At 35.5% G+C, this 13,632-nt stretch overlaps 2 protein-coding genes across 2 annotated transcripts; one reads left to right on the plus strand and one right to left on the minus strand.

Moving 5' to 3' along the window:
- Positions 1-3,129: 3,129 nt before the first annotated feature.
- LOC131864496 (pathogenesis-related thaumatin-like protein 3.7) lies at positions 3,130-4,187 on the minus strand. The gene is made up of 2 exons (XM_059215266.1): positions 4,085-4,187; positions 3,130-3,982 (listed from the first exon to the last, which is right to left on the minus strand). The coding sequence occupies exons 1-2, from the start codon at positions 4,149-4,151 to the stop codon at positions 3,357-3,359; spliced, it is 693 nt and encodes a 230-aa protein (XP_059071249.1). The 5' UTR covers positions 4,152-4,187; the 3' UTR covers positions 3,130-3,356.
- Positions 4,188-6,516: 2,329 nt separating this feature from the next.
- On the plus strand, positions 6,517-7,300 carry LOC131864476 (pathogenesis-related thaumatin-like protein 3.7). Its single transcript, XM_059215247.1, has 2 exons — positions 6,517-6,583; positions 6,675-7,300. Exons 1-2 carry the CDS (start codon positions 6,517-6,519, stop codon positions 7,298-7,300), a joined length of 693 nt encoding a protein of 230 aa, XP_059071230.1.
- The last annotated feature ends 6,332 nt before the right edge of the window (positions 7,301-13,632 follow it).

Below are 13,632 nucleotides of genomic sequence, written 5' to 3' on the forward strand. Positions count from 1 at the left end.
CTTTGGGATGTTTAAAATGAACTTCATACTTTCCTTTGGTATTTAAAACAAAACTTCATCTTTTTCTTATTGCATGGGTAAAAAGAACAACAAAGAAAAAAATTTCATTCTTCCAAGTTAGGAAAACACTTCGTTCGGGTTTTAAAAGAACAACAAATTTACTTTTCAATCAACAAAGGTAAAAAGAAATTCACCTTCCTTTGGTGCCTAAAAGGATTCATTTTAATTTATTGCAAAAGTAAAAGAAACTCATCTTTATTTTGTGCAAGGAAAAAGGGAAAGTTCTCACTTATCAACTTTAATTTTGTTGACCAAAATCACGATTTCTTTTGTTGACCAGGATTTCCAATTTTTTGATAGAAAATCATTGCTATAAAAGGTTAAAAAGAACACCATACTTTTTGGAGCAAAATCTCCAAACAGAAGTTAGCAAATCATTTCTTTGAAAGGTTAAAAAGAACACTTGAGTGCCTTGTCTCGAAAGTGGAAAGTATATGCTCTCCCCTTAATTGGGTGACCAAAATGCCAAACCACTCTTTCATGCTTTCTTCATTTCAAGCAGTTAAATCGTTTAGCAAGCCTGTCATCCCGAGTTTCTCTTAGAGTGCCATTTAAATGGTCGGTGAGAAGGGAATGACCTAATTTCGAGCCCCATGGTGGGTGCCAGAAATGTTTGTGGGAAATGCAGTGGTGTACAAAAACATAAAATTCAGGTTCCAAAAGATCCACACACCAATGGGACTCTTGGTGCAAGTTATGAAGCTATATTGAATAGCTCAACTTCCCAAGGGATGTTCCATTGTTCTCTATCTCACAGGATCCCTCAAGTCAATGTCTTTTCTCTCAAATCACGGAGCAAAGTGACTTAGGAATAACAACTCCAAGAATGGGTGATGTTTGATTAATTTACCATGATTTCATTCCTAGATATGTATGATATTGAATCTATGATGATTTTAAACTAGTATGAATTTTATGTTATGATAAAGATTAGCAATCCTCTCCTAACAATATATACTAGTCTAACATGGATATGCTATGATATTTAAAATTACTTCTAAAATGCTATTAAGATGATTTTATCAAAGAGAGGCTAAATGCTCAGTAAAATGACTATAGATTACATGCATGAAACTTGGATATCTCAAAATGAGAGAATGAGAGCTCTATTTATAGGGAAAATAGGGAAATGGATGGTCAAGATTGGATAATCTTAACAAGGGCCAGGATTGAAAGTTATCAATCCATGTTTACAATTCTCACCAATGAAATGGTGACAATTGTCAACAAGAGGTTGCTTGAGAGGAGATGAAATAATAATTAAATGCTTGAGAAGACATGATGGTTACCTTAGGAGCTAAGGGTTAATGTTAGGTTAGGGTTATCCATTGGATAAAGCTTTTACCCAAGCAGTAAACTCTTGTGCAAGGGTTAAAGGGATAACCAAAGTTAAAGCCATGAATGTTTTATGAGACCCTTGGGTTAGATGAGGGTTGAGTTAGAGAGAAAGTCTCTAGCCATGAAAGAAGGTTGAGTTAACCATTAATGGTTATGAAGACTTTGAGGGTTAACTTGTTGAGGACATAAAGCCTTTAATAGTTATTGAAGACTTTGAGGGTTTGAGAAGTGACTTCCCTTTTCTTAGGGATGTGACAATAATTAGGAGATGGATTAGGCTAAATTAGAATTGATTAGAATAATCTAGAAGGGGTTTAGGGAGGCAAGTGGGAGATGTAGGAAAATGGAAGTGGAGGAAAAAGGAATTTAATTAAAATAAAACTACTTTATTTCAATCAAATAGATGCAACTTGCATAAATACAAGTGAGGGATTTAAATAAATAAATTAGAATTATTTATTTGCAAGGATTAATTTAATTAAATGTAAGTTTAATTAAAAGGGGAGAAGGGGGAATTTAATTAAATAAAGTAATTTATTTAATCAAAGGCTAGAAAAGGCTTAGGTGAACTTAATTAAATAAATTGAGTAATTCATTTAATCAAATAGATGAATATAAAGAATTTAATTAAATAGAAGAATGAGATTAAAATAAATATTAAATATTCATTTAGGAAAGTGGTCAGATTTATACGTCTACAATAATTACTATCATATCACCAATAATGTGATAAAGGCAATTTGTATGTAATATATAGTTACGGAAAAATTTCTCCCATCTTATTATTATAGTTTAAAAATTTTAAATATGTGTATATCCATGCAAATTTATTAGAATCCACTATTATGGATTGAGTTGATACAATATGTATTGGAAAGTAGATTAGTTTTGTGTTGAGTATATTTATTTATTAATTCTTACTCTATCTTATTAGCACCATATGTCCTTGTCACATCAAAGAGTGACATATCTTACTACAAACATAAAATAAATACATAATGAATACATATTTCAAAATTAGAAATATATAACAACTTTCAACTAAAAAATATAAAATTAATTTCAAGTAAAATGAAATAATCTTTCCAAATAAAATAACTCATAACATTTAAATAAAAATAAGAACAAGAAAAAAAAAATGTCAAGTAATATAATTTTAATTATTGTAAAGTAATTTGGCTCATGGGTTCCTTTCCCTATTGAGGTGGTTGGAGATAGGGTGAAGAACTGATAGTGCTAAGTGCAAAAGTGTGTGGACTTCTTAAAGGCCTCCATTAATGTAGTGAGTCTAGATCATGTCAACTCGTCCTTTGCATTCACAAACAACCAAAAACCTAATCAAGATATTCCAAAAGGTAATAATGTGAAAATTGAAACTTAGTTTCTCTAGTATGTTTAGTTTGAATGTAAAGCTGATAAGAGATATTGGATGTAGCTACTATGTAGGATTTTGTCTACGTAAGTAAGAGTAGAGATGCATTCTGGCCCTATTTTAGATTTGTTATTTAATTGAAAAATTTTCAATTTTTAATATATATGGAATGCAACACCCAAAAGTAGCTAGTTTACAAAAAAATCAATTGTGACTCAAAATTTTATTTGATGAATGTAAATAATCTATATTTTAAAATTAAGATTTATAATTCAAAACAAGTAAATATCTGTACTATTTGAATATATATATATATTTAATATATTAGAACTTAAAATGTTAAAAAGATAACTGCATATGGATTAGCTTTTCCTCATTACCCATTAAAATACCGATGGAATTTTATTTACAATAAACTGTGATACTTGGAAACTGGCATGTATACCTTACACCAACCGATGGCTTATTTACATGACTCTACCAAATGATAGTTTATGCCACCATATATCAGATACTAAATACACGGGTGATAAGATCATAGCTGATTATTTGGAGGTTATAATGACTATGATGATCCTATATATATCTAGGGACAGAATACAATACTATAGTCGGTGGTACCAGAGGGGCAGGTGAAAGTGCTGGAAGAATCGTCCTTAGCATAACTGTATGCCTGTGGGCACTGGTTCTTGAACATCATCGAGTAGTTTGTGGCGGGGCAGTTCTTGACATAGGAACCTCTGCAGCAATACTGGTCAGTTTGAAAGACAGTACAGGCACTATTGCATCCACCATTCACCTTCAATTCAGCAGGGCAAGCAGCATTCACGTCGGCTTTGCATGCAGGGGCAGTGCACTGTCCATTTGTAGGATTGATGGAGAGAGGAACGTTGAAGCCGTCAACCAGGGAGACATCGTAGAAGTCCTGGTTGCCATCTCCATTTAGGGTGTACTCGACCAGCGTGGTCGGAACGCCCCCCGAGACTTGGCAGCTCAGTTGGCCGTTGCAGTCACCAGTTTGACAGGTTCCTCGGCCGCTCGCATCGAAAGAACAGCCAGTTCGGCCCCAGAATCTTGCCGCCTTTGTCCCTGCCGGCACATCGACGGTCCATGTCTGACCTTGGTCAAGCTGCTGCCCTCCTCCTGGTAGTCCTGCCGCCCAAACTGTGTACCCGCACTGGTTTCGTATATCAAACTTAACTGCCCACGCCTCTGCAACAAAACATACACACACAAAAATTATCGTAAGGCCTAGAGAGATGTATATACCATTCAACAACCTACAACACGTATTATTTTACCAACACATCTTACGTTGCATATGTAAAGATATGGCCAGTCCAGCCACAAGAACAAGCGCAAGATCTGATACCATCGCCATTATACCGTCTGAATTGAACGATTGAATGAAGATAGATAGATTGGGTATATGAGGAGGGATTATTCATTTATATAGAAAAAGATCGCTCCGCCGGTCATGAAGGAAGCAACAGAGGAAGGACCCGGCATGAGAAGGCTAGTATCGTACGCATTCCGGTTACAGAATTCAAGCTTGCATTTATAACATGACTTGACTTCAGGTAAGAGCTGCCCAGTTTCCAACCGTAAGGGTCATCAATATTCAGATAATAGCTGTAATATTAAAGACAACCAAGTTTCACAACAAATCAAACCAACAAAACATAAATAGCCATATGATATGGGAAAAAAAGGATGTTGGATTTAGTTTCATTGAACTTTAACTCTAAAGTAGCCAAATAAATATATAAGGACTTCCTAAAGTTTATTTTTTTATTTATTTTTGTAGCCCCCACCAATATTGTATAATAGACAAATTAGATATGGGACTGAGCATTAAGACTTCTATTTGAAGACCAACCCTAGATAACACCCTTGGCCCTTCAACTATTAATAAATAATTTAGAGCCAACTACCTTAAGAATAAATATATAACGGGGTGAAGGACTCCCTTGTAAGATAAAATAGGACAAGAATGAAATATTGAAAAAAGAATTTAATATGATCTAACAAATATATTTTTCAAATTACCAATATAAACCTGTAAATTGGGAAAGAAATCTAGACTCCTAAAGAGGAATTGCTTATCTACAAAGAGAAAATATTCTCAAGGAGTTTCAAGCCTTTTGCAAATAGGGAAGGGTTGCAAAGAAGATGTAAGGGAGTTTAGATTACTTTCTTAGAATTTCTTAGTCATAGTTAAAATTTTATGTATGATTACTTATTTTTAATCTCATTGTTTGAAACTAAGTATATACAAAGAAAAAAAATCCTAAAATAATCATAAAAAAAATCTCTGACTAGAAAATTTTAAATATTTAGAAAATATAGTTGTCCTTTTAGATTTGCAAATTTCTAAAAAAAACTTGTTCCCCTAGACCTAATCGACATTTCAAGATATTCTTATTTCACTATTGATAATAATTTAGTCTATTTTTTTAAATCATAAGTTCATATTCCACTACTTATTTAACATTTTTATTTGAAAGCAAATAATACCTATTTAAAAATTAAACCAATTTTTTGAAATTATTATAATATTAGTTACAAAAGTCAATTAAAATGTATATTTTTCAAATATTAAATTTTAAACTATTGATATGTTGAGTATTAATTAATAAGTTGTAATCTCACTTTTAATTATCGACAAACTTGAAAAATTTATAAATACATTAATAAACATAAAATTTTAAAAATAGATTGAGAAACATTCATAAGAAAACAAAGTATATAATTTAGAAAAATGGATCAATCAAACAAAATATCAAGTTTAACCAAAAGAAATTGTAAGCTTTTCCAATTTGATTCTATGAACTTAACATCTTCTTCAAATAATTTTTCTACAGTTTTTTGTTTGAACATTATTTATTAATAAATTGTATTCTCACTTTTAATTACTAATAAAATTAAATAAATTTATAAATACATTAATAAGAATAAATTTAAAAAATAGATTTAAAAACATTTATAAGAAAACAAAATATATAATTTTTAAAAAGTGGGTCAATCAAACAAAATATCAAGTTTAAGCAAAAGAAATTCTATGAAGTTAAAATCTTTATCAAGATAATTTTACATCTTCCGATTTGATTCTTAGGCTACCTTGGCTTTTCAAGTCACTGAAATAGTTAGGATCAAAAACTGGCCAGCTGTTACCTAGAGTCATTTCATGTATTCAATGCAGGTTTGAGTTCTGATAAACCAGGGCTCTCGTAGCATCCACGGCTTCTCAGCCGGGTCCATGCTAGTTTGCTTCCTTCTGAAGTTATTACGGTCGGAAACTGGGCAGCGGTTACCTGAAGTCAAGTCATGCACTAAATGCAACCTGAAGTCAAGTCATGCACTAAATGTAAGTTTGAATTCTAATAACAAGGGCTTTCGTACGATGCATTGACAATTCTATGAATACAATACATGTTACACATTTTATGCATATAATACATGTTGCATATACATATAACTGCATCTAGATGCATCTTAGAATCTTATTCATACAATGCATGTTACACATCCTATGCATATAATGCATTTTACATAGACATATAACTACATGCAGATGCATCGTAGAAGCTGGATAGAGGGTGCCCTCGTACGTCACACTACTGCTCAGACTGAGTCCATGCTTCCTTCGTGTCTGCCCGGGAGATCTTTTCCTATATAAATGATGAATCCTTCTTCATATACTCAATCTATCCATCTTCATTCGACCGTTCAATACAGACGGTATAATGGCAACAGTATCAGATCTTGTGCTTATTCTTGTGGCTGGACTGGCTATATATCTTCAGATGCAAGGTAAGCTGTATTGGTAACATAAGAGTTTTAGATTGAATACACTATATATCCGAGGTTCACAATAATAATATGCGTGTGTTTTTTGTTGCAGAGGCGGCAGCAGTTAAGTTTGAGATAACGAACCAGTGCAGGTACACGGTTTGGGCGGCAGGATTACCCGGCGGAGGGCAGCAGCTCGACCAGGGTAAGACATGGACCGTCGATGTGCCGGCAGGGACAAAGGGAGCAAGATTCTGGGGCCGAACCGGCTGCTCTTTTGATGCGAGCGACCGAGGAACCTGTCAAACCGGTGACTGCAACGGCCAATTGAGCTGCCAGGTCTCGGGAGGCGTTCCCACCACGCTGGCTGAGTACACCCTCAATGGAGATGGCAACAAGGACTTCTACGACGTCTCCCTGGTGGACGAATTCAACGGTCCTCTCTCCATCAATCCTACAAACGGACAGTGCACTGCCCCTGCATGCAAAGCCGACGTCAATGCTGTTTGCCCTGCTGAGTTGAAGGTGAATGGCGGATGCAATAGTGCCTGCACTGTCTTTCAAACTGACCAGTATTGCTACAGAGGTGCCTATGTCGACAACTGCCCTGCCACAAACTACTCGATGATCTTCAAGAACCAGTGCCCTCATGCCTACAGTTATGCCAAGGATGATACTTCCAGCACTTTCACCTGCCCTTCTGGAACCACTGACTACAGTATTGTATTCTGTCCCTAAATCTATATAGGAGTATGCTCATCTACATCCTAATAATCAGCTATGAGTGTATCACCTCCGTATTTAGTATCTGATATATGGTGGCATAAACTATCACTCGGTAGTCATATAAATAAGCCATCATTTGTTGTAAGGCGTTAGATGCAATTTTTAAGTATCACAGTTTACTATAAATAAAAGTCCAATATTCTAATGGGCAATTTGAAATAGGTAATTCATATGCAATATCTTTTTATAAATGTCTTTTATTATTTTAGTAGGGAAGGGGTCCTAAACCCTTACAAAAAAAACAAATAAACTAGAGAGCAACGACACAATCGCTGGCATCGGATAGCCAACACCCCAGAAAGCATAGAAACAACTCTCAAAAGTAATAAAACACTAACAATACCCACATAACTAAACATAATAACCCTCTCCAACTTCCTACTATCCATAATACAACTACTAGCATATAACTAAAAAGAGTTCATAATAGTATCAGAGTACTTAATCCACATGAAAACACCCAACATAAGGCATGCAGGCCTGTTTAGATAAAAGTCCATGTTAAAACTAATACTATCATCTTTTGAAATCAACGCAGACCAAAAAAAAGCACCAACCCAATAGCATCCTACTCATCCTTGATGACGTTCCATTCCCGCACAAGACACTACATCAGTTCCTTCTAGATCTTAGGTTACAACATGTCCTCTTTCTGCTCCTCTTGCAGGTTGACATCCTTCATCTTTTTTGCTTTTTTCTTCATCTTTCTCTATCTCAAGACAAACCCCATAACGACATTCTGCATAATTCATCAGTAATAGCACATAGGGAATTCAAGGCCTCTCCCATTAGCTGATGTCCTTGCCTATATTCGTCCATCTTCGCTTTAAGGTTCATGACCTTAACTTGTAGGTTAATTATCTAGTTTTGCTATTATTTGATGCTAAAATTCTCCTCCTCGGTAGGAGAGTCCTGAGAACAGGGCACCATTTCCACATCCTAAAAAAGTATTTTGAAGCAAGGATTTTTGTTTCGAATCAACCTTGTCCTCTAGAGAATCACTTAAACCCTTTGAATCCTCCTTACTGTCCTCCCCTTGTTCCTCCCCTTCCACCTGAAATTCCTCATCCTCCCCCCCTCCTCACTAGAGCTCCTGAGTTGTCATCATCATCAAGGGTAAAAGCCTTTGCCGGTTCAGGGGAAACATCTTCGGTTTCAATTTGTTTTTCTTGTCTTTGGCGAGCAGATGAGCCGACCTTCTTTCACCAAAGTGACCCTCCTATTTCTCCTTTTCATGCAGGTTATCTTTCACCTAATCTCATAGTTCTTACAAGATGAAAAATCAGACACCAATAATATCTATAGGTCCATTGCTATTGTATCCCATCCGTCGTATGATCAGGAATCATTAACCATATTGTTGTGTTGGTATGGCCACCTCTAGAGTAGCAGCTCTGACCTCTTCCTCATCCTTGTATAGCCAACTAAGGATGTCTTTCCCTTATGATTCATTTGCTAGTGTGCCCAATTGGATAAATTTTCCATCAAACTTGGTGATGGGTTGTGTTGATTGATGTGTCGATGCAGAAGGTTGTCCATGAGATTTTGGTGATGTTGGTAATTTTGATAGACACATGGGTTCAAAATAGTATTCTCCCATGCCTTGATCTTTGATTTCAACTTTTGTTTGAAGTCCATGGATAAAGACTTGATTTTTTCTTGATGATGATCTAATGCTAAGGAAGCTGGAGCTTTCCTATTGTGTGGAACTAGGCTGTCTTGAGCTGTCCCCATAGCATTGCAATGTTGAAAAGGATTATTATCGGTAGATATGGAGATTTCCTGTCCATTATATGGGAATTTGACACACTGATGGTATGTTGAAGGCACTACTTGCATTTCATGTATCCAAGGATGACCCAATAGAATATTGTATGTTAAGTCTATGTCTAAGACTTGGCACATAGTGTCCCTTTGTATCAGTCCTACCTAAATAGGTAGTATCACTGTTCCTTTAGATGACTTGTCTTCATCATCATAGGCCTTGATGGTGATCTTTTTGTTTGGATCAATAGACTTCTCAAAGAAGCCTAATGCACGGATAAGCTTTAAAGCACATATATTGAGACCAACTCCTCCATCTATTAATACTCTTTTAACTCGATGTTTGTAGACTAAGACTTTGATATGAAGGGGAGTGTTATGTGGATGACTCAAAGAGACATTATCATGTTGGAAAAGGTGAGTTTATGAGGCCCTGTCATATGAGCCACCATGGCTTGGAATTTTATCAATGTCCAGATCTTGAGGAATGTTTGTTTCAACCAATGCTTGTTCTAAGATATCCTTATCTTTTGGTGAGAACTTGAGCAACTCGAGTATAGATATTTGAGCAGGAGTTCTCTGTAGTTGATAAACCAAATCATATTGAGTATTGGGAATAGTGGTGGATGTTGATGTATGCCCTTTCAAGACGCATTTTTGAGCTTTGGTTGTCACATTGATTGATGCATGGTCTTGTTTGTCCTTGATTTTTATGACATTTATTTGGTTATCATCTATCAATATGTGATTGATGGTGTTGTTGTACAGGTGATTTATACAAGCTCCTCTTGTATCATTTGATGATGGAGCTCCTCCCTTCTTGTAATTTGGAAGAGGATTTTTAAAAGCATCGTGGTCACCGTTTGTTTTGAGACCATCAACCATTAAATCACCTCTATTGATCATATCCTGACCAATATTCTTAAGCCTCATGAAATCATTTGTGTGATGTCCTTTGTTTCGATGAAAATCACAAAAATACGAATCATTCCACCAAGGTGGTTTGACCTGGGGTTCAAAGTTGTTTATGGTCAGTAATGTGATAATTTTGTTCGCCAGGAGTTCTCGAAATGTCAATTCTAAGGTTTTCCCTAATGGTGTGTAGATGTGTCTATTTGGGAAAGTGTTGGTGTTACCTCTTTGGTTTGTATTATTCCCTCAGTTAGCCTTGTTTATTGTTGTTGCCTTGGGTATTGTTATTGGTATTTGAAATTGAAGGTCCTTGATTGGTATTTTGTGGATAAGTGTTAGTGCCTTGATTAACACCCTTTTGATTTTTGTTAGATTGTGGATTACCTCATAAAGCTAATACTGGTTGTTTGGACTTCATATCATTAGCATCAGCTCCTCCATCATTAACAATGTTTTTGTTTCTTGTCCAAAATCTTGATTTGTCTAAAGTGTTGTTGTTATTTTTATTGTTAAAGGAGTGAGTGTTGGATGAGTTAATTCCTTCCTTAAATAACTTCAATGTTCCTTTCTTGATGTAGGCTTCCTCTACTTGGATTCCATTTTCTATCAACTTGGTAAAAGCTGGTATGCATTGGAGCTTGAGTTGATAACACATCTCACTATTTAGATTGTCAATAAAGATCTCCATCTTTTCCTTTTCAGGCATGTCTCGAGGATATCTCGAAACCATACGTCTCCAACACTGAAGAAACACCATGAATGTTTCATTGCTTTTTTGTTTGGTGTTGCATACATCCAACATGGTGATTGCATCCTAAATATTATAGGAGTATTTTGTGATAAATTTGTTTACAAACTCATCAAATGATCTGATGGGAAGTGTAAGTTTAGACAACCACTCCATTGTTTTCCCTCCCAAACTTCTTGGGAATAGTCTCATTAAGAATCATCGTGAGAAAACTCTAGGCTTATGGTACAAAATTCCCGAACATGATTGCGAGGATCACTTTTAGCATCGTATTTGTCGTACTTTCGCATATCTGAATTTGGGGGAAAAGGTATCATGTTTAATCTCCTGTCAAAGGAGTAAGGACAGATTTCATCCAAGGAGTATCGCATTGTGGTCCCTTGTTGCATGTTCTACATTTGCCTTTGCAGCATTTGGATTTGTTGTGTAAGAGTGACCATGGGTGCATTTGTATGTCGAGGGAAACCTTCCCCCTTTCATTAAGATTATCCTGAGGTCGGCCATGGTTGTGTTCGGGGGTGTTATTTTGTTCATGCATGATTTATGGGCCATGTGTTTCTTCTTCTATTTTTTGGTCTTGATAGGCATAATTTCTAGACCTTGTTCTAAAAATTCTTTCAGCGACATTCCTTAAGTTTTCGGTATTAAAATCTTTAGGAAGTGTAACTCCTTTTCTAGTTAGCATGAGCATATATTTTTCCTCGTTTGCTTCAATAAGTCTTTCCATGAGCCTTTGGAATGAGGGGTTTTCTTGACATTCTTGGAGTTGTCATTCCTAAGTCACTTTGCTCAATGATTTGAGAGAAAAGACATTGACTTGAGGGATCATGTTAGATAGAGAACAATGGAACATCCCTTGGGAAGTTGAGCTATTCAATATAGCTCCATAACTTGCACCAAGAGTCCCATTGGTGTGTGGATCTTTTGGAACCTTAATTTTACGTTTCTGTACACCACATTTCCTGCACACATTTGTGGCGCCCACCATGGGGCCGAACCCCATTAATCTTATCATTTTTTTTGTAGGAGCAATATTGCAAGCACGTGGGAAAGCTGGTTTAGCACATTGGGACCTTTCTTTAGTGCGTAGAAACATTAGTTAGTGCTTCTAGTATACTATTTAGTGAAGACCTCTCCACTAGCACATTTAGACTTTTTGTTAGCACCTGATATTCTGGTTGTATTCTATATCATCATAACGCATTCGACAAACATAGTAGAACATTCGGTAACCATCTTAGCGCATAGAAGTCATTTTGTAGCACATTTTCATGTTTTTGTAGTGCATCTGCACGTTTCTGTAGCTCACCTGTGCAATAGTCTAATGCATAGCTCTAACAAAGGAAAACGCAAAACTGTAATCGAAGAAAGAAAATTTTAGGCTTGTGAAGCCCACCCTCAGAATTTGATTATTTTGCTAACTGATTTTGTTCAGGTTCAAACCTTTTTCTGCAGGAGCAATAGGAGTTAGTTTAAGTTTTTCTTTTCTTTCTTTCAAAAGTTAGTTAAAAAGAACTCACCCTCTTTTTTATTGCAAAAGCTTAAAATAAACCTCATAAGTTCTTTGGGATGTTTAAAATGAACTTCATACTTTCCTTTGGTATTTAAAACAAAACTTCATCTTTTTCTTATTGCATGGGTAAAAAGAACAACAAAGAAAAAAATTTCATTCTTCCAAGTTAGGAAAACACTTCGTTCGGGTTTTAAAAGAACAACAAATTTACTTTTCAATCAACAAAGGTAAAAAGAAATTCACCTTCCTTTGGTGCCTAAAAGGATTCATTTTAATTTATTGCAAAAGTAAAAGAAACTCATCTTTATTTTGTGCAAGGAAAAAGGGAAAGTTCTCACTTATCAACTTTAATTTTGTTGACCAAAATCACGATTTCTTTTGTTGACCAGGATTTCCAATTTTTTGATAGAAAATCATTGCTATAAAAGGTTAAAAAGAACACCATACTTTTTGGAGCAAAATCTCCAAACAGAAGTTAGCAAATCATTTCTTTGAAAGGTTAAAAAGAACACTTGAGTGCCTTGTCTCGAAAGTGGAAAGTATATGCTCTCCCCTTAATTGGGTGACCAAAATGCCAAACCACTCTTTCATGCTTTCTTCATTTCAAGCAGTTAAATCGTTTAGCAAGCCTGTCATCCCGAGTTTCTCTTAGAGTGCCATTTAAATGGTCGGTGAGAAGGGAATGACCTAATTTCGAGCCCCATGGTGGGTGCCAGAAATGTTTGTGGGAAATGCAGTGGTGTACAAAAACATAAAATTCAGGTTCCAAAAGATCCACACACCAATGGGACTCTTGGTGCAAGTTATGAAGCTATATTGAATAGCTCAACTTCCCAAGGGATGTTCCATTGTTCTCTATCTCACAGGATCCCTCAAGTCAATGTCTTTTCTCTCAAATCACGGAGCAAAGTGACTTAGGAATAACAACTCCAAGAATGGGTGATGTTTGATTAATTTACCATGATTTCATTCCTAGATATGTATGATATTGAATCTATGATGATTTTAAACTAGTATGAATTTTATGTTATGATAAAGATTAGCAATCCTCTCCTAACAATATATACTAGTCTAACATGGATATGCTATGATATTTAAAATTACTTCTAAAATGCTATTAAGATGATTTTATCAAAGAGAGGCTAAATGCTCAGTAAAATGACTATAGATTACATGCATGAAACTTGGATATCTCAAAATGAGAGAATGAGAGCTCTATTTATAGGGAAAATAGGGAAATGGATGGTCAAGATTGGATAATCTTAACAAGGGCCAGGATTGAAAGTTATCAATCCATGTTTACAATTCTCACCAATGAAATGGTGACAATTGTCAACAAGAGGTTGC

The sequence above is a fragment of the Cryptomeria japonica genome, unplaced genomic scaffold (genome assembly GCF_030272615.1).
Source record: "Cryptomeria japonica unplaced genomic scaffold, Sugi_1.0 HiC_scaffold_87, whole genome shotgun sequence".
NCBI classification, from domain to species: domain Eukaryota; kingdom Viridiplantae; phylum Streptophyta; class Pinopsida; order Cupressales; family Cupressaceae; genus Cryptomeria; species Cryptomeria japonica.

Bases quoted from the DNA above. Each gene is read 5' to 3' on its own strand.
- LOC131864476 (XM_059215247.1), top strand. From the start codon at position 6,517: ATGGCAACAGTATCAGATCTTGTGCTTATTCTTGTGGCTGGACTGGCT. The intron at 6,584-6,674 runs GTAAGCTGTATT...TTTTTGTTGCAG, and splicing joins TATATATCTTCAGATGCAAG to AGGCGGCAGCAGTTAAGTTT.
- LOC131864496 (XM_059215266.1), bottom strand. From the start codon at position 4,151: ATGGCGATGGTATCAGATCTTGCGCTTGTTCTTGTGGCTGGACTGGCC. The intron at 3,983-4,084 runs GTAAGATGTGTT...GTTTTGTTGCAG, and splicing joins CATATCTTTACATATGCAAC to AGGCGTGGGCAGTTAAGTTT.